The sequence below is a fragment of the Acomys minous genome (assembly GCF_964271855.1).
Source record: "Acomys minous genome assembly, chromosome: 7".
Classification (NCBI taxonomy): Eukaryota; Metazoa; Chordata; class Mammalia; order Rodentia; family Muridae; genus Acomys; species Acomys minous.
This window is the reverse complement of record NC_140488.1, coordinates 108,298,367-108,318,761: the sequence shown is the minus strand read 5'-3', so window position 1 is coordinate 108,318,761 and position 20,395 is coordinate 108,298,367. Positions and strand designations below refer to the sequence as shown.

The following is a 20,395-nucleotide window of genomic DNA, read 5'->3' as shown; positions in this document are numbered from 1 at the left end:
CCAGGCTGGCCTCGAACTCACTGAGATCTGCCTGCCTCTGCCTCCTGAGTACTGGGATTAAAGGTGTGTGCCACCCCACCCTCACCTCTGCCCCACCCCTGAGCTCAAGTTAAAATTTCTTTTTAAAGAAACAAAATTTAGGGAGAGGTGGCACACACCTTTAATCCCAGCACTCCGGAGGCAGAGGCAGGTGGATCGATGTTGAGTTCGAAGCCAGTCTGGTCTACAAAGTTTAAGTCTAGGTCAGCCAAGGCTACACAGAGAAACCCTGTCTCAACAAACAAACCAACGAAACAAAATTTAGGGGCTACAGAAATGGTCTAGTGACTAAGAAAGTATACTTCTCTCTCAGAGGACCCAAGCTCAGTTCCCAGCACCCGTGTTGGTGGTTCACAGCTGCCTATAACTCCAGGTCCAGGGCGATCCAAAGCCTCTGACCTTACACTGGCACCCACCCACAGACAACCAGTTAATAATTTTGTACAAATATAAAAGACAAATAAATGGAGTGCAGTAAAGAAACCCAAAATAGCTGCTCCTTGGGTGAAAAGGGGGAAAGTTTTTTCCAAACTGCCAAGGCTGTTTGAAGTGACAAGCAGAAAGAAGTGACAGGGGAAGGGAGGGGGAGGGGGTTGGGGGTGGGGGCTTCTCCTTGGTTAAATGAGACTGGGTACCCTACAAGGAAGGGAGCCCCTGGCTGTGGAGAGGGGGGCATGTGAGTAGTGACTGAGTGAGTCTAGAGGCTAGCATTGACCTTGATGTGCTAATAGGCACCCTACTCATAAGTTAATAGAAAACCAGAGAGGTCTGTTTTGCCTGAGGTGAGGAGATTGCTTCCTTGAGCAAGGAGGAACTGTCTCTTCAAGCCCCTGAAGGAATGAATGCTGGCTTCTGTCTAAATGCCCAACCTTGGGAAAAGGAATTTCTTGCGGGACCAGACAAGAAACTCTTTAATAACCCAGTAAACACATTCACCTTATTAAAAATTAAAAAATAAGATCCAGGAGACTGAAGGTTTGCAAGATCAGACCTGGGCAGTAGATGAGTTCACAGCTAGCCTGGGCAAGTAAAAGCAGGGTCGGGGTGGGGCATTAGGATGTAGCTCAGTGGTTAAGCATTTGCTAGTACTGAAATAGTTAAACATTTATAATTATAAATAAATAAAATATAGAAAAATGAACATGAAGGTTGACAACATAGCTTAGTGGAAGAACATGCTTGAGGCCCTTAGGGGTTTGTTTTGATGGGGTGTTTTTTGTTTTCTGGGTTTTTTGTTGTTGTTTTTTCCAGACAGGGTTTCTCTGTGTAGCCTTGGCTGTCCTGGACTAACTTTGTAGACCAGGCTGGCCTCCAACTCATAACTATCCTCCTGCCTCTGCCTCTGCTTCCCAAGCACTGGGATTAATGGTGTGTGCCACCATGCCTGGCTGGCCCTTAGGTTTGATTCTCAGTATCACAAAAAAATAAACATAAGTGAAAAAAAATTTTTTTTAAATTTTTAGTGCTAGAGAGTCTAGCCTGGGCAGTGGTTGGCACATGTCTTTAATCTTAACACGCAGGAGACAGAGGCAGGTGGATCTCTGTGAGTTCGAGGCCAGCCTAGTCCACAGAGTGAGTTCTAGGACAACCAGGTGATTGATTAAATAAACAGAATGAGCTAATTGGAAGCTATAATATATAAATGCAGATTTATTGGAAGAGGCACAGGAGGGGGAAGGTAAGGGGGAGTGCGCTGGGTGTGGGAGGAAGGGAAGGAGAGAGGGTAGGAAGGGGGGAGGGAACCCTGAAACCAAAATGTCTGGTTGATATAGTGAATCTCTGGGAGAGGGAAAGCCGGGAAAGCCACACCCCTGGGTAGAGGGCAGGCTGTGCCGGCCACACCCTGCAGCAGGATCTAATACCAGGGCTGTTACACAGAGAAACCCTGTCTCTGGAAAACAAAAACAAAAAACAAAAAATGCTAGAGACTCGAAGGAACACTATGCTTAACATCACACACACACACATACACACACACACCTACCTTTTGTCTAAGTGATGACTTTGTTATATAACTTTACAGATCCTTTATTATACACTTAAATGTACAAATTTATTCATATGGGACATATGGCTTATGCTCTACATTTATACTATTAATAAGTGTCCACATATGGACCTTGTAGTATAAATATTGTTAATGCCATTCTTGAGATCTTTTTTAAATTTTATTTTCTGGCTGGGAGTGGTAGCACACACCTTTAATCCCAGCACTCAGGAGGCAGAGGCAGGTGTATCTCTGTGAGTTCGAGGCCAGCCTGGTCTACAAAGGGATTCCAGGACAGCCAGGGCTACACAGAGAGACCCTGTCTCAAAAAACCCCAAAAAAGAGAAAGAAACTGTTAAAATTTATTTTCTATGCATAGGTGTTTTGCCGGCATGTATGTACACACACACACACACACCATGTGCCAAGGGAGGAGAGAGGAGAGCATTGGATCCCTTGGGGCTAGGGTTACAGATATGTGGGGGCTAGGAATTGCAGAAGAGCAGCCAGTGCTCATACCAGCTGAGCCATCTTTCCAGGCCCTTGCGTTCATTTTCATGACCCCGAAAGCAAAAAGCATGTTGTGAATAAGTGGAAGGTTGAATCTTTCTGAAAAGCAGCAGCCCACTTTTTTCTCCTCTACACTTGGTACATTATCAATCCAAGACCTTGAACCAATTTGGACATTTGTGATAACAGTTTTCATTGCATTATAATTACTACTAATAGTTTGCTAGTCTATTATTTATTTATTTATTGGCTATATATCTGTATAGCCCTAGCTGTCCTCAAACTCCTTTTGTAGATCAGGCTGGCCTTGAACTCAGAGATCCACCTACCTCTGCCTTCCTAGTGCAGGAATTAAAGGTATGCACTACCACCACCACCGCTTTTTTTTTTTTTAAGATTTATTTTATTTTATTTTTTGGTATTTCAAGACAGGGTTTCTCTGTGTAGCCTTAGCTGTCCTGGACTCACTTTGTAGACCAGGCTGGCCTCAAACTCACAGCAATCCACCTGCCTCTGCCTCCCAAGTGCTGGGATTAAAGGAGTGCACCACCACCACCTGGCTCATTTTATTATTTATACACTATTCTGCCTGCCTGTATGCCACCAGGCCAGAAGAGGGCGCCATATTACATTATAGATGGTTGTGAGCCACCATGTGGTTTCTGGGAATTGAACTCAGGTCCTTTGGAAGAACAGCCAGTGCTCTTAACCACTGAGCCATCTCTCCAGCCCCCTCGTCTGTCTTTTTAAAAAGATTACTTTTATTATTTTTAACTAAGGTGTGTGTGTGTGTGTGTGTGTGTGTGTGTGTGTGTGTGTGTGTGTGTGTAAGTAGTGCCACATGTGAACCTTGCTTCCTAGGCCAGAAGAGACCATTAGATCCCCTGGAGCTGGAGTTATCCCAGTATGGGTGCTGGCTTCTTAATTGGTGATTTGTCTCTTCAGCCCCCTTATATTTTGTTTTATGGTTTTGCTTATAGGATCCTTTTACCCTATATAATTTAAAATTTAAAAATATAAATTTCGGAGCTGGAGAGATGGCTCAGAGGTTAAGAGCACTGGCTGCTCTTCCAGAGGTCCTGAGTTCAATTCCCAGCAACCACATGGTGGCTCACAACCATCTGTAATACAATCCGATGCCCAGTGTGAAGACAGCATACTCATACACATAAATAATAAAGTATCTTTTAAAAAAAATATATATATATATAAATTTCCTCGGCAATGGTAGTGCACACCTTAAATCCCAGCACTGTGGAGGCAGAGGCAGGTGGATCCATGAGTTTGAGACCAGCTTTGTCTACAGAGTGAGTTCGAGGACAGCCAGGGCTACACAGAGAAACCCTGTCTCGAAAACAAAAATAATCCCAGCACTCAGAGAGGCAGAGGCAAGTGGATCACTGTGAGTTCGAGGACAGCCTGGTCTACAGAGTGAGTCCAGGGCAGCCAGGGCTACACAGAGAAACCCTGTCTCAAAAAACGAACAACAACAAAAAAAGCCTCTGCCATCCTCCTGCTGTTCTTTTCCTTAGCTATTAAACATGAATTTATTCTTGTGAACCTTAAAATAATTTTATCCAGTTTCGGGGAAACCATTAGAATACTGGTTGGTATTGTACTCAATTTATATATTAGTTTAAGGTTTGGCAAGTTTGACAATGTTATGATAAAAAATGTAGTATGTGTCGTATGTATTATGCAATACCACAAACAGGGTCTGGGCCAGAGGCCCATAATGAAATGCTTGGATGTGTCTGCAGGAAATGTGTGCACCATTCACCCAAAGTGGGTTATGTAAAGACTATTTATAGCCTCATGTTGGTCCATGTCAGGTTTTGCCATTAGACAAGTTTGTGCTTGCCGAAACCCTTTGCCTATTTCTAAATGTGTTTTCAATTTTCCTAGTGTTTATCAGTATATAATAGAATGCTGCTCTTTTCCTGTTAACTCCTTTTGGCCTACAGTAGTCCATTTGTTCTCTCCCTCCCTTCCTCCTGTCTCCGTCTGTCCTCTCTCTGTCCTTCTCTCTTTCTCTCTCCTCTTTTCTCCCTTCTCACTCCCTCTTGGTTTCATATAGCCTAAGCTGGCTTTGAACTTGTGATCTTCCCTTTGCTACCACCTAAGTACCAGGATTATAGGTATGAGTAGGTATGTGCCACTGCACTTGGCTGAGTGGTGCTCTTTGGGACGTTCCTATGGTTGCTGTGGCTTTGTGTTTGCCAGCTTTACCTTAAAGTTTCTTTAATTTCTTTTCTTTTCTTTTTTTTTTTTTGTGACAGGTTTTTGGACACAGGTTTCTCTGTGTAATCCTGTCCTGGATCTCTCTCTCTGTAGACCAGGCTGGTCTCGAACTCACAGAGATCCACCTGCCTCTGTCTCCTGGAGTGCTGGGATTAAAGGCACTCGCCACTGTATCTGGTCCCTCTTTTATTTTTAATAGTTCACCAAGTCCTATTGGGGCCAAAGTTTATTTAATTTTCAACCCCATCCACCCCACTTTTTGAGGCAGATTCTCAACTATGCATCCTGTGCCAGCTTTAGATTCACTATGTAGCCCATGCTGGCCTTAAACTTGTGATAGTGTGTGTGTTTAATCCTGCCAAAAACCAGGATCACAAGCATGAGCCACTCCACCAAGCTTAATTTTGAGCCTTTTATTTATTTATTTTGGTTTGTTTGGTTTTTTTGTTTGTTTGTTTTTTCTCGAGACAGGGTTTCTCTGTGTGCTGGCTGTCCTGGACTGGCTCTGTAGACCAAGCTGGCCTCAAACTCACAGAGATCTGACTGCCTCTGCCTCCCCTGCATTAAGGGCATGTGCCACCACATGTGGCTTTTGATTTTAGTTATAGAGGCAAGGTTTTTCTGTGTATCCCTGGCTGTCCTGGGAACATACTCACATGCCTCTGTCTCCCTGAGTGCTGGGATTACAGGTGAGCACTACCACATCCGGCTGAGCCTTGTTATATTGTTTTGTTTTGAGACAGGGTTTCTCTGTATAACAGTCCTGGTTGTCTTGGACTAGCTTTGTAGTCCAGGCTGGCCTTGAACTCACAGAGAGCCTTTTTTGGTTTTTCAAGACAAGGTTTCTCTGTGTAGCCCTGGCTGTCCTGGACTCACTTTGTAGACCATGCTGGCCTCGAACTTACGGTGATCCGCCTGCCTCTGCCTCCTGAGTGCTGAGCCTTTTATTTGTAAATATATATTTATCGTATTATAAGCCAGTCATTGGTGGTGTACATTAGTGCTGGTGGTCCCAGCACTAGAGAGACAGAGATAGGTCGATCTCTGAATTCAAGGCCAGCCTGATCTACAGAGTAAGTTCCAGGACAGCCAAGGCTACACAGAGAAACCGTGTCTCAAAAAAAAGCCTAAGTCTTATGTTATGTGAATGTACATGTGCCTAAGTGTATATGTGCACACCGTGTGCGTGCAGGTGGATGGGATGACTGGAAGATGGCCCTGGAATTGGAATTACAAGTGGTTGTGAGTCATTCAGTGAGGGAGCTGAGAACTGACCCCAGGTCCTCTGCAAGAGCAAGTCCTATTAACCACTGAGCCCCTTTCCAACAACTTCAGCCTTTCTGGTTAGTTTTAGGTATAAGTTTTTTTTTTTTTTTAAGGAGTTGAACCCAGGGATGGAGATATGGCTCAGTCAGTGGTTAAGATCACTCGCTGGTCTTTCAAAGATCCTGAGTTCAATTCCCAGCAACCACATGGTGGCTCACAACTATCTACAGTGAGATCTGGTTTCCTCTTTTGGCCTGCAGGTGTACACACAGAGTGCTCATGCACATAAAATAAATAAATAAATCTTTTTAAAAAAAAAAAAGTTGAACTCAGCACTTGGGAGGCAGAGGCAGGTGGATCTCTGTGAGTTCGAGGCCAGCCTGATCTACAAAGTGAGTCCCGGACAGCCAAGGCTGCACAGAGACTGTCTTGAAACATACAAAATCGCCGGGCGGTGGTGGCACACGCCTTTAAATCCCAGCACTCAGGAGGCAGAGGCAGGTGGATCGCTGTGAGTTCAAGGCCAGCCTGGTCTACAAAGTGAGTCCTGGACAGCCAAGGCTACACAGAGAGACCCTGTCTCGAAAAACTTAAAAAAAAAGAAAGAAAGAAAGAAAGAAAGAAAGAAAGAAAGAAAGAAAGAAAGAAAGAAAAATACAAAACCAAGCAAGCCATAATGGCCCACACCTTTAATCCCAGCTTTTCAGAGGCAGAGGCAGAGGCAGGTGGATCGCTGTGAGTTCAAGGTCAGCCCAGTCTACAAAGCGAGTCCACGACAGCCAAGATAACAGAGAAGCCCTGTCTCGAAAAAACAAAAAAAGGGTGCTGGAGAGATGGCTCAGAGGTTAAGGAGCACTAGCTGCTCTTCCAAAGGTCCTGAGTTCAATTCCCAGCAACCACATGGTGGCTCACAACCACCTATAATGAGATGTGGTGCCCTCTTCTGGCCTGCAGGTGTATATGCAGGCAGAGCACTGTATACATAATAAATAAATAAATAAATAAATAAATCTTTAAAAAGAAAAAGAAAAACCAGGGCTTTGCATGTGCTATGTGAACACTGTGCTACTGAGGTACCTACCCACTACTCATTTTTTTTTGTTTTAATTTTAAAATCTTGAGATAGGGTCTGTCTTAGTTATTTTTCTACTGCTGTATTAGACACCATAACCATGGAAACTTAAAAAGGAAAGAATTGGGGGCTTATAGTTTGAGAGGGTCAGAGTGCATGACCATTGTGGGGAGCATGGCGCTGAAGTAGTAGCTGACAGCTCACATCTTGGTTTGTTTTTAGCACAGGGACTCTGAGTAGCCCTGACTGGCCTGGAATTCACTATATAGACCAGCCTGGCCTTGGAATCAGAGCCCCACCTGCCTCTGCCTCCCAAGTGCTGGGATTAAAGGCAAGCACTACTACACCCAACTTAATCTATGCATTTGTAAAGATTTGCTTTTATCTTATTTATATGTGTGCCAGCATGTATGTGAACCATGTGCATGTGTGGTGCCCAGTAAAGCCAGAAGAGGGTTTCTATTCCCTAGAATTGAAGTTACAGGCACTTGTGCGCTGCTGCCACGTGGAAGCAAACAACTGCTGCTCTGAACCACCGGGCCACCTCTCCAGCCCTACTGTTTATGTATGCACTGTTGGGTACTTGACAGCGAGTTTCCTTTTGTTGTTTTGAGACAGGGTTTTGCTGTCTCTCAGGCTGGCTGGCCTTTAATTCCGTATGTAACCTAAGGTAGCCTCAAAAGTAAAGCAGAGCCAGGTGCACGCCTGTAATCCCAGCACTCAGGAGGCAGAGGCAGGTGGATCTCCTTAAGTTCAAGGCCAGCCTGGCCTACAAAGCGAGTCCAGGACAGCCAAGGCTACACAGAGAAACCCTGTCTTGACGTAAATGCTTTCTAACAGTCAAGATGCCTTTCTTGGCCTAAAGATTAGCTCAGTGGCAGAGGACTGGCCTAAGTAAGTCCCAGGCAATTACTGAGCCATTTCTATTTTCTTTTTCTTTTTTCTTTTCTCTTTGACACAGGGTTTCTCTATGTCCTTTCTCTATAGACCAGGCTGGCCTCTGCCTCCTATGTGCTGGGATTAAAGGCATGCACCACCACACCTGGCCACCGCACCCGGCTCAGCCTGGGTAACTGTCTCAAAAAAGTGTTTTTCAAGAGGCCTCATGATGCAACTCAGCAGTAAAGTGCTAGTGTAGTGCTTGTGATGCTCTGGCTTTGATTCCCCAGGACTATTCCCTCCAGCCCCACAAAATAATATTTAAAAAATGAATACTAGCTGAGTATAAGGAACTTATTTACTTTTATTGTGTTGGGGGTACACATTATCACCGTGCATGTGTGAAGGTCAAAAGACAACTCCTACCACGAAAGCTCCAGAGATTAAACTCTGATCATCAGGCTTGTGGCAAGTGCCTTTACTCACTGGGTCACCTCACTGGTCCTCAAGATTTTGTTTATTTTTGTTTGTTTGTTTGTTTGTTTGGAGACAAAGTCTCACTATATAGCCCTGACTGTCCTGGAACTGTCTCTGTAGACCAGGCTGGCCTCAGACTCACAGAGATCAGTCTGCCTCTGCCTCCTAAGTGCTGGGATTACAGGCCAGGCCTTTAAGTGTGTTTTTTATGGGATAGTCTCATTATATGCAGTCTGTCTCTCTCTACCCGTCTTCCTGTGTCAGGCTCCAGAGTAACTGTGATTACAGGCCTGCATCATCAGGCTCAGAGGGCATTATTATTTCTTAAGCTTAATCCCTTGTCCCAGTGCCTTGCACACAGGAAGAGCTCAATAAGTAGCACTTCATCATTAAAATAATAAAAGCTTCTGAGCCATTTCGTGAACCATTTCCCATGTAAGAACTGTTCATGAGCCGGGCGTGGTGGCACATACCTTTAATCCCAGCACTCGGGAGGCAGGGGCAGGTGGATCTCTGTGAGTTGGAGGCCAGCCTGGTCTACAATGAGTCCAGGACAGCCAAGGCTACACTGAGATAACCCTGTCTGGAAAAAACAAACAAACAAACAAAATGTTCCGTGGATTTGTTTTTGTTTTTTTGGGTTTTTTTTGTTTGTTTGTTTTTTGGTTGTTTTTTTTTTTCTTTTACATTGTGGGGATGAAGGAAACAGAGGCGAGGAGGAGGAAATAGATGTTGTTTATTGCCCAGCAGGTAGCTGGGCTTTAGAAAAGGCGGCCAGCCCTGTGTTCTGGGCTCACAGCCCTGCTCTTACAGTGCTTCCCTCTGTGTGCTCAGGCCCATTGCTGGAAGACTGGGACATCATTAGCCCCAAAGATGTCATCGGGTCCGACGTGCTACTAGCTGAGAAGCGATCCTCACTGACCACGGCGGCCTTGCCTTTTACACAATCCATCCTCTCTCAGGTGATTTCAGGAGATGGGGTTGGGGGTTGGGGAGGCTCCAGCTATGGCTGGAGGGAAGGGCCTGTTTGGAATTCCCATTCCAGAGCTTGCTGGCCGGCAGCTGCCCTACCTGCACAGGTGACCTGTAGCCTCTCGTCCTCCCTTCCTCCGCAGGTGGGCCGGACCCTGTCTAAGGTCCAGCAGGTGTTGAGTTGGTCTTATGGGGAAGATGTCAAGCCTTTCAAACCACCCCTGAGCGATGCTGAGTTTCACACATACCTGAATCATGAAGGTCAGCTCTCCCGTCCTGAGGAGTTGCGCTTGCGGATCTACCATGGCGGTGTGGAGCCTTCACTTCGAAAAGTGAGCCACCTCAAGTCACTGACTGCACCCATCAGTCACTCTGTGGTCACTGGTAGCTCATGAGATACATTCAGTGGGAACACACTGTCATAGGTAGGGTGGAGAAACTCCAGGGAAGAAGGTTCTGTACCAGGTAGGTCTTAGGAGTCAGTGTCAGGGAAGGCGGACCTGTCACAAGGGGGACTGAGGCCACAAGAGACAGGGTGGGTGGTGACTAATTGACATGGGTATGGCAGCTCACTAGGTGAAACTCAGCCGCATCTCTCTCTCTCTCTCTCTCTCTCTCTCTCTCTCTCTCTCTCTCTCTCTCTGGTCTCTGGCCAGGTGGTATGGCGGTACCTCCTGAACGTGTATCCAGATGGGCTGACGGGCCGTGAGCGGATGGACTACATGAAACGGAAGAGCCGCGAGTACGAACAGCTCAAAAGTGAATGGGCCCAGCGAGTGAACCCCGAGGACCTGGAATTCATCCGCAGCACAGTCCTCAAGGATGTGCTTCGCACAGACCGAGCTCACCCCTACTACGCCGGGCCTGAGGATGGCCCCCACCTACGGGCCCTCCACGACTTGCTCACCACCTATGCCGTTACCCATCCACAGGTGTCCTACTGCCAGGGCATGAGTGACCTGGCCTCACCCATCCTTGCTGTCATGGACCATGAAGGCCATGCGTTTGTATGCTTTTGTGGCATCATGAAGCGCCTGGCTGCCAACTTCCACCCCGACGGCCGTGCCATGGCCACCAAGTTTGCTCACCTCAAGCTGCTACTGAGACATGCTGACCCAGACTTCTACCAGTACCTGCAAGAAGCAGGTGCCGACGACCTCTTTTTCTGTTACCGCTGGCTGCTGCTGGAGCTGAAGCGCGAGTTTGCCTTTGACGACGCCCTCCGAATGCTAGAGGTCACCTGGAGTTCGCTGCCCCCTGACCCTCCTGAACATGAAGTGGAACTTGTTGGACCTCCCAGCCAAGTGGCAGACACTGGTTTTGGTAGCCACAGGGGCCGGCCAGTACGTCAGCGGCACATGCTGAGGCCTGCCGGTGGAGGAGGTAGTGCTTTTGAAGATGCTGTTGTCCACCTAGCTACATCTAGCCAGGGACCTAGTGGTGGGGGACGGCTCCTGAGACAAGCCAGCCTGGATGGTCTCCAGCAACTCAGGGAGAACATGGGCCCCAAGAAGGACCTTCTGGTCCAACTCTCCCACCCAGCTACGCTCATTAGCTCTAAGTCCCTCTCCGAGCCCTTGCTGAACTCCCCAGACCCACTCCTCTCCTCCTCCTCACGACCCGATTCCCCATCTTCGTCATCTCCTCCATCTACCCAGGAGGCTTCTCCTTCTGGTGACATAGCTGTAGGATCCCCCTTGATGCAAGAGGTGGGTTCTCCCAGAGTCCCTGGCAAGTCCTTACCTCCCCCACCTCCAGTGGGCCTTCCCCCACCCCAGGAGTTCGGTCGAGGGAACCCATTCATGCTCTTCCTCTGTCTGGCTATCCTGCTGGAGCACCGTGACCACATCATGCGCAACGGGCTGGATTACAACGAGCTGGCCATGCATTTTGACCGCCTAGTGCGGAAACACCACCTAGGGCGGGTCTTGCGCAGAGCCAAAGCTCTCTTTGCTGATTATCTCCAGTCGGAAGTGTGGGACTCAGAGGAGGGGGCCGAGGCCACAGCTCCATCTTGACTGCAACCGCTCTGCCTTCCAACACCAATGGTACTCTGTATTTTGCCATGAGAGACCACACATGAGACATTATTCCCCACCTGGCTCAGTGTTGGCATGGCCTCTTTTCTGTTTTTTTTTTTTTGTTCTGTTTCTAAACTATACTTTCCACACTCAAAGGTCACTGTGGTGTGTGTATTTCTCCACTTCCTGGATGGTGTAGAAGTTATTGTGGGCTCTTTACTTGATGGTGCTGAAATACCTCAGTTGATTAGGGTGCTTCCTCCTTTCTCTGCCACAAGGAGAGTAGTTGTTGAAAATCAGTTATTGGAATCTGGGCCTGGTGGCGCACAGCTGTAATCCCAGCACTCTGGAGTCAGAGGCAGGTGGATCTCTGTTAGTTCCAGGCCAGCCTGGTCTACAAAGCAAGTCCAGGACATCCAAGGCTACACAGAGAAACCCTTTCTTGAAAAACCAAAAAAAAAAACAAAAATGAGAGAGAGAGAAAAAATCAGTTATTGGTGAGCCCAGCCCAGGGACTGCTCTAGAAAAGGCTAACCCTGTGTTTAGGGGTGTATCTGTCTGTGAGAATATAAAGGGCTGTTTGGTAGCTGTGTTATTTCAGGTCAGGTGCAAAAAGATGGGGAAGAGAATTTCTAATTTAAAAAGAGGCAAGATTTGTGTCTCTTTAAAGGCACAGTGGGGGCTGTGCACAGTGGCACATGCCTGTAATCCCAGCACTCTGGGAGTCAGAAGCACACAGATTGCTATGAGTAAGAGGCCGGCCTGGTCTACAAAGCAAGTCCAGGACAGCCAAGGCTACACAGAGAAACCCTATCTCAAAAATAAGTAAATAAATAAAATAAAGGCATGGGGGTGCATGCCTTTAATCCCAGCACTTGAGAGGCAGAGGCAGGCAGATCTCTGAGTTGAAGGCCAGCCTGGTCTTCAGTGAGTCCCAGAACAGCCAGAGCTACATAGTGAGACCCTGCCTCAAAAAACAAACAAACAAACCCCCAGACAACAGCAAAAAAGAAAAAGAGGCAAGACTAGGGACAAAAACTGAGAATTTGCAGCCTAAAAAGAGAAATGTCTGGGTGGCCACCCATGGCATTCCACTCATCACTCCTAGGCTCTGGACTCTTCTCTGTGGGTCTTAACCAGTGCATGATGCTGATGTCCGAGCAGGGGTCTGGGGTCACTAGCTTTCCATGTGCTTTGGATCCAGCTTGAGGAACTATGACATGCCATGGAGAGAGCCCTAAGCTAGGTTTCCTGCCAATGGATGTCTGTCTTAACCATTTCAATGTATGTGCCTGCTCCACATCACAAATATGGATAAGAAAAATCAAGCACTGGTAAAAACTAGTGCCCTAAAAGAGTTTGCCTAAGTATTTGGTGGCGCACACCTTTAATCCTAGCACTCAGGAAGGCAGAGGCAGGTGGATCTCTGTGAGTTCAAGGCCTGCCTGATCTACAGAGTGAGTTCAGGACAGACAAAGCTACATAGAGAAGCCCTGTCTTAAAACAAAACAAAACAAAACAAAACAAAAAAACACCCATTATGGGGCTGGAGAAATGGCTCAGTGGTTAAAAGCACTGACTGCTCTACCAGACCTGGGTTCAATTCCCAGCACCCACATGGCAGCTCACAGTTGTATGTGATTCCAGGATACAACACTCTCACAGAAACAAACATGCAGGCAAAACACCAATGCGCATTACATAAGCGCTTGTTACTTTTGCAGAGGACCTATATTCAGTTGCCAGCACCCACATGGTGGCCCACAACCTTCTAGATGATCTAACCTCTTTCTAATCTCTGTGACCACCACAGTATATAAAAAAAAAGTAAGTATAAAAAAAAAAATCAGGCGGGTCGCTGTGAGTTCGAGGCCAACCTGGTCTACAAAGCAAGTCCAGGACAGCCAAGGCTACACAGAGAAACCCTGCCTCAAAAAAAAAAAAAAACAAAAGCCACTAATTCAAGTCTAGTCTGGGCTAGAGTGAAAAATCTGTCTCAAAAAAGGCAACCCCTCTTCTCCAATCAGAATGTGGACTTTTTTTCCACAAGGAAACTAAGGATAAGATAGGTAATGGATAAGCTAGCGAGTCCCAAATAATCACCTCATTGTGCCAGAAGGTATGCTGCCAGAGATGAGGGGACATCAAGGAAAGTATGTCATCTGCCCCCCAACCCCAGATTATCATATGAAGGTGAGGCTGGCCCATAAAAGGCTTTGATCATCCTCCAGTATTGATAGGGGAGGAATAGTGACTTGAAGATCAGGACGAACCTATCTTATTGTGTCCGGGGTATTCAAATACCAAATGTACACTATGAACAAGGGGCTTGGACTCCAAGGAAGCCATCCATAATAAGAGTGTAAGGGCTTTCTGTGCATCTTATGTGTTCCTTTTGTCATGAACTAGCTGATCTCCTATGGGGTGTGTTGTAATTTTATTCTTTTGTTTTGTTTTGTTTTGTTTTTTGAGACAGGGTCTCTCTGTGTAGCCTTGGCTGTCCTGGACTCACTTTGTAGATCAGGTTGGCCTCGAACTCACAATGATCCACCTGCCTTTACCTCCTAAGTGCTGGGATTAAAGGTGCGCTCCACCACACCCCGCTTTTAATTTTATTCTTTTTAACATTTTAGTTTTAAGTCGGGCATGATGGTGCATGCCTTTAGTCCCAGCACTCTGGAGGCAGAGGCAGGTGGATTTTCATGAGTTCGAGGGCAGCCTGGACTACAGAGTGAGTTCCAGGACAGCCAGAGCTGTTAGACAGAGAAACCCTGTCTTGAAAAACCGAAAAGAGAGAGTTTAAGTCCTGCATGGCGGGGTGGTGTATGCTTTTAATCCCAGCACTCAGGAGGCAGAAGCAGGCGGATCACTGTGAGTTCAGGGCCAGCCTGGTCTACAAAGCAAGTTCAGGACAGCCAAGGCTACACAGAGAAACCCTGTCTTGAAAAAAAAATTAATTTTATTTTGTGCTGAGACAGGGGTTTCTCTGTGTAGCTCTGGCTGGCCTCAAGCCCAGAGATCCTCCTGCTTCTACCTCCTGAGTGCTGGGATTAAAAAGTATGTGCCATCATGATTGGCTTTAATGTTCATTTTCTATGTATGACTGTTTTGCCTGCATGTATGTGTCTACACATCACTTATGTTCCTGATGCTTGCAGAGGCCAGAAAATGGTGTCAGAACCCCTGGAACTGGAGTTGTGAGCTCCCATTTGGGGGCTGGGAACAAAACCCAGGTTCCCTGGAAGAGCAACCAGTACCCTTTTAGGGTTTTTTGGTTTTTGTTTTTTGTTTTTTGTTTTTTGTTTGTTTGTTTGTTTGTTTTTCGAGACAGGGTCTCTCTGTGTTAGCCTTGGCTGTCCTGGACTCGCTTTGTAGACCAGGCTGGCCTCGAACTCACAGCGATCTGCCTGCCTCTGCCTCCCGAGTTGTTTGGGTTTTTTTTAGATAGGGTTTCTTTTTCTTTTTTTTCAGGATTTATTTACTTTTATTTACTTTTATTTTAAGAATGAGTGCTCTATCTGTATGTATACCTGTGTGCCAAGAGAAGGTATCAGATACTAGTGTTTGCTGGGAAATGAAGTCAGGACCTCTGGGAAAGCAGACAGTGCTCTTAACCGCTGAACCATCTCTCCAGCTAGACAGAGTTTCTCTGTGTAGCCTGGCTGTTGTGGAACTAGCTCTGTTGACCAGGCTGGCCTTGAACTCACAGAGATCCATCCACCTGCCGCTGCCTCCCAAGTACTGGGATTAAAACGGTCCAGCAGCCTGTACTCTTAAAACAATGAGCTAAAGTCAATTCTGTATATGGTAGTTTAGAACCTTAAGAATGCCAATGAGCCGGGCATGGTGTACGCCTTTAATCCCAGCACAGGGGAGGCTTGGTGTTTCGAGATAGGGTTTCTCTGTGTAGCCTTGGCTGTCCTAGACTTGCTTTGTAGACCAGGCTGGCTTGGAACTCACAGCAATCCACCTGCCTCTGCCTCCCGAGTACTGGTTGATTAAAGGCATGCACCGCCACGCCCAGCTAAAAAGTCTTTTCTTTCTTTCTTTCTTTCTTTCTTTCTTTCTTTCTTTCTTTCTTTCTTTCTTGGTTTTTGGTTTTTGGTTTTTCAAGACAGGGTTACTCTGTGTAGCCGTGGCTGTCCTGGACTCACTTTGTAGACCAGGCTGGCCTAGAACTCGGAGATCCGCCTACCTCTGCCTCCTGAGAGCTGAGCTGAGATTAAAGGTGTACTCCACCAAGGCAGGCTTTTTGTTTGTTTGTTTGTTTGTTTTGGTTTTTGTTTTTTTTGAGACAGGGTCTCTCTGTGTTAGCCTTGGCTGTCCTGAACTCACTTTGTAGAACAGGTTGGCCTCAAACTCACAGCGATCCACCTGCCTCTGCCTCCCAAGTGCTGGAATTAAAGGCGTGCGCCACCACCGCCCGGTGAGACTACCTCCTTTTAAAGTGGTTTTCTTCTAAGGCTTTGATGGGGACTCCTTACTGAAACACTTGCAGGGGTTATGCGAGCAGGAGTGAGTGATAACTCCTGTGGCGCTAAGGGCCATACAGTCTGGCTTATGCCTCGCGCTTCTATCCACCCCTTGACCTCCACGTTAAGTGAGCAGGTGGGAGTTTAGGCTCAGCCTTCCCCAATGCATTGTGACAGCTAAAGTAGCAGGTAACTTCAGTTAATTTGAAGTCATGACTAGAATGTCAATGAAACTATTAGCAGAGAAATCTAGACTGGAAGTATCAGCTATTTCTAACAGTATAACACGTTACTTCCAAACTTAGCAGCTCAAAACAAGGGTTTATTTATTTGTCTTGCACTTTCCAAGGGGTCAGGAATCTGGAAGTAGCTTACCTGGGTGGCTTTGTCCCCGGGTTATTCATGAGGTGTCAGCTGAGTTGTTAGCCAGGAGGCCTGACAGAGCTAATGGCTTCACTTCCATCGAGGCCCATTCATAAGGCTATTGGCAAGAGGTTTCCGTTCTTAGCACCTGAGCCTTTTGTGGTGGCATTCCTCAGAACATGAGACTTAAGCGAGCAGAGCAGATCATGACCAAGATACAAATTACAAGACAGAAGTTACAATGCCTACTACACACTCTGAGAAATGAAAGGCTGAGTGCATGCTCACACCCACACATAGCCTTCACCTCATTATGTAGCAAGCAAGCTGCTGGGACTCCAGGTCTGGACCACCACACCCACAACTTGCAGTGCTAGGGATTGACCACAGGATTTTATGCATGATGTACAGCCATTTAACCAACTGAGTTACATCCCCAGCCTTTAAAATATGTAAGTATAGAAAATGGACTATTAGGACTAAGTCGCAATATAGTAGTAGTTACCAAAAGATATTTGAGACAGAGACTCTGAGAGCTGGAGAGATGGCTTAGTGGTTTAAAACAGTGGCTACTCTTACAGACGACCTGGATTCAATTTCCAGCACCCATGTGGCAGCTCATCTGTGACCACAGTCCCAGGGGCTCTGACCCCCCCCTCTGGTCTTGTGGGATGGTATACACATTGTGCACAGACATACTCATAGGCAAAAGACCCTAGGATTAAAAAAAAACACACACACACACACAATTTTTAAAAGTCTGAGCTAGGGCCGAGCGTGGTGGCACACATCTTTAATCCTAGCTCTCAGGGAGGCAAAGGCAGGCAGATCTCTGTGAGTTCGAGGCCAGCCTGGTCTACAAAGCAAGTCCAGGACAGCCAAGGCTACACAGAGAGACCCTGTCTCAAAAAAATCCAAAATAAAAAATAAAAAAATAAAAGCCTGAGCTAGGAATGGTGGCATACACTTACAATTCTAGTCCTTAAAAAAAGCGGTGTGTATGTGTGGCAGGGGTCAGTGGATAAAGGCACTTGCTGCCAAACCTGTGGACAAGAGTTCTGTCCCCAGGACACATGGTAAGAGAGAATAGATGTCCTGAAAGTTGTCTTCTGATCCCAACGTGTTCACCTTCTCATGCATGCATACGGACAGATGATTACAAAGGACAGAGAGGATTCATACAGACTAGTAAGAAAGGTATGTTTGCCAAACACATTTAAACTTGAGTTTCTCTCTCTCTCTCTCTCTCTCTCTCTCTCTCTCTCTCTCTCTCTCTCTCTCTCTCTCTCTTTCTGTGTGTGTGTGTGTGTGTGTGTGTGTGTGTGTATGTGTGTGATTTCTGTCTTAATTTGCTTTTTAGCTGCTATTGATAAATATTGATAAAGGCCATGGCCAAGAGCAACTTGGGGAGGAAAGGGTTTATTCCACCTTAGAGCTTACATCATGAAACAAAGTTAGGGCAGAACCCGGAGGGAGGAACTGAAGCAGAACTTCCATGGAGGAATACTGCTGAGTGGCGCTCTGGAGTAAGAGAACATAAAGAATGGAAATAAACACACACACACACACACACACACACACACACATTTACATGCACTCATTTTTTTTTTCATTTCTCAGAAAAGAAATCTATATGGGATCAGAATGATTTGCAGGATGCAGTCCAACTGATCCAGGCTGTGAACAGGAAGTCCGAGAATCCAGCAGTTGCTCAGTCTCTGAGGCTGGATGCCTGAGCTGGTCTTCAGTATTCTCTGGAATCTCAAAGAACTAGGCTGCAGTGCCAGCAAAGGGATGGACTTGCCAGCAAGATGAGAGCAAGCAGGCAAAGAGCAAGCTTCCTTCTTCCATGTCCTTATATAGACTTCCAACAGAAAGCACAGCACAGCCAGGTGTGGTGGCGCACGCCTTTAATCCCAGCACTGGGGAGGCAGAGGCAGGTGGGTCGCTGTGAGTTCGAGGCCAGCCTGGTCTACAAAGCGAGTCCAGGACAGCCAAGGCTATACAGAGAAACCCTGTCTCAAAAAACCAAAAAAAAAAAAAAAAAAAAAAAAAGCACAGCCCAGATTAAAGGTGTGTCTTCCCACCTCAAGACACATATTAAAGGCATCTGTCTTCTGGCCTCAAGAGCTAGCTTAGATTTTTTTTTTTTGAGACAGGGTTTCTCTGTGTAGCCTTGGCTGTCCTGGACTCACTCTGTAGACCAGGCTGGCCTCGAACTCACAGTGATCCACCTGCCTCTTCAGCCTGCTTACTTATACCACCCAGGACTATCTGCACAGGGCTGGCATTGCCAGCTGTGGGCTGAGCTCTCTTTTTTTAAAATATATTTTATTAATTTATTCAAATTATATCTAAATTGCTATCCCATCCCTTGTATCCTCCCATTCTTCCCTCTTTCCCATTTTCCCCTTACTCCCCTCCCCTATGTCTGCGACTGAGGGGGACCTCCTCCTCAGCCCTCTTATTTTTCAAGACAATGCCCCACAGACTTGCCTATACGGCCAATATAATGGAAGCATTTCCTCATATGGGGTTCCCTTTGCCCTAACTTGTGTCAGGTTGGCAAAAACAAAACAAAAAACAACCGACACAATATCAATATATCCTTCCATTTAAGTGGGGAAAGTGCGTTATATAAATTAGATACCCTTAGGGCACAAAGGAGAACTTGAGTATCACTATTTGTTTTGTTTTGTTTTGTTGGGTTTCTTTTTTCTTTTTCTTCCCCCCCCCCCAGACAGGGTTTCTCTGTGTAGCCTTGGCTGTCCTACACTCACTTTGTAGACCAGGCTGGCTTCAAACTCACAGCGATCTGCCTGTCTCTGCCTCCTGAGTGCTGGGATTAAAGATGTGCGCTACCACACCTGGCTTCGAGTATCCCTATTAAAGGCTTCAAGTATAGCCAAGTGTTGTAGCATTTGCCTAGAATGTACAAGGTCCTGGTTAAAGCCTCAGAACTACAAAAAAGGATATATATGTCTGTCTCTGTGTATGTGTGTGTTTTCTGACCAAATGTAACAAAACTAGCAATAACAGCTTTGAGACACTATCCCTTAGATGAAAGACTAGAAAAAAGAAATATTTTAAATGATAGTGAAAGTATTACATGCAAAATTTGTGGAACAAAGCAAATTTCATTAATAGAAGACATACGTAGCTTTAAACACATTCATCAAGAAAGGAGGACCTGGGGCTGGAGAGATGGCTCAGAGATTAAGGGCATTGACTGCTCTTCCAGAGGTCCTGAGTTCAATTCCCAGCAACCACTTGGTAGCTCACAACCATCTATAATGAGATCTGATGCCCTCTCCTGCTGTGTAGGCAAAACACTGTATACATAATAAATAAATCTTTTAAAAAAGATAGAAAGAAAGAAAGAAAGAAAGAAAGAAAGGAGGACCTAGAGAGACTGCTCAGTGCTTGAGAGCACTGGCTGCTCTGCCAGAGAACAAAGATGTAGGTTCAATTCCCAGTGCCCATACGATGGCTCACAACTTCTGTAACTCCAGTTCTCGGGAATCTGATGGCCTCCTCTGACCTCTGCAGGCACCAGATACACATGGTGCAGAGACACACAGGGAAGCAAAACACCCATATGCAGAGAAGAAAAGCAAATACATTCTTTTTTATTTTTGTTGTTTGTTGAGACAGGGTCTCTCTGTGTAGTCCAGGCTGTCCTGGACTCACTTTGTAGACCAGGCGGGCCTCCAACTCACAGAGATCTGCTTGCCTCTGCCTCTCTGAGTGCTGGGATTATAGACATATGCCACCATGTCTTGCTAATAAATAAATTCTTAATTTCATTTGTGTGTATGTGTGTGTGTGTGTGTGTGTGTGTGTGTGTGTATTTTTGTTTTTTGAGACAGAGATAAGGTTTCTCTGTGTGGCCCTAGCTGTTCTGGACTGACTCTGTAGATTAGGTTGGCTTCGAACTCAGAGATCCACCCGCCTCTGCCTCTGGAGTGCTGGGATTAAAAGCGTGTGCCAGGACTGCCTGGCTTAATTTCTTTCTTTCCTTTTCTTTTTCTTTGTTTTGTTTTGTTTTGTTTTGTTTTCTGAGACAGGGTTTCTCTGTGTAGCCTTGGCTGTCCTA

At 46.2% G+C, this 20,395-nt stretch overlaps 1 protein-coding gene across 2 annotated transcripts in view; it reads left to right on the top strand.

Moving 5' to 3' along the window:
• Positions 1-11,619, top strand: part of TBC1D25 (TBC1 domain family member 25) — a 27,226-nt gene extending 15,607 nt beyond the window's left edge. For both annotated transcript variants that reach the window (XM_084790612.1, XM_084790613.1), the window contains 3 exons: positions 9,306-9,433; positions 9,587-9,775; positions 10,100-11,619. In XM_084790612.1, coding sequence (XP_084646738.1) covers positions 9,306-9,433; positions 9,587-9,775; positions 10,100-11,461 — 1,679 coding nt within the window. In that variant the 3' untranslated portion in view covers positions 11,462-11,619. The remainder of the gene's footprint in view (positions 1-9,305; positions 9,434-9,586; positions 9,776-10,099) is intronic.
• The last annotated feature ends 8,776 nt before the right edge of the window (positions 11,620-20,395 follow it).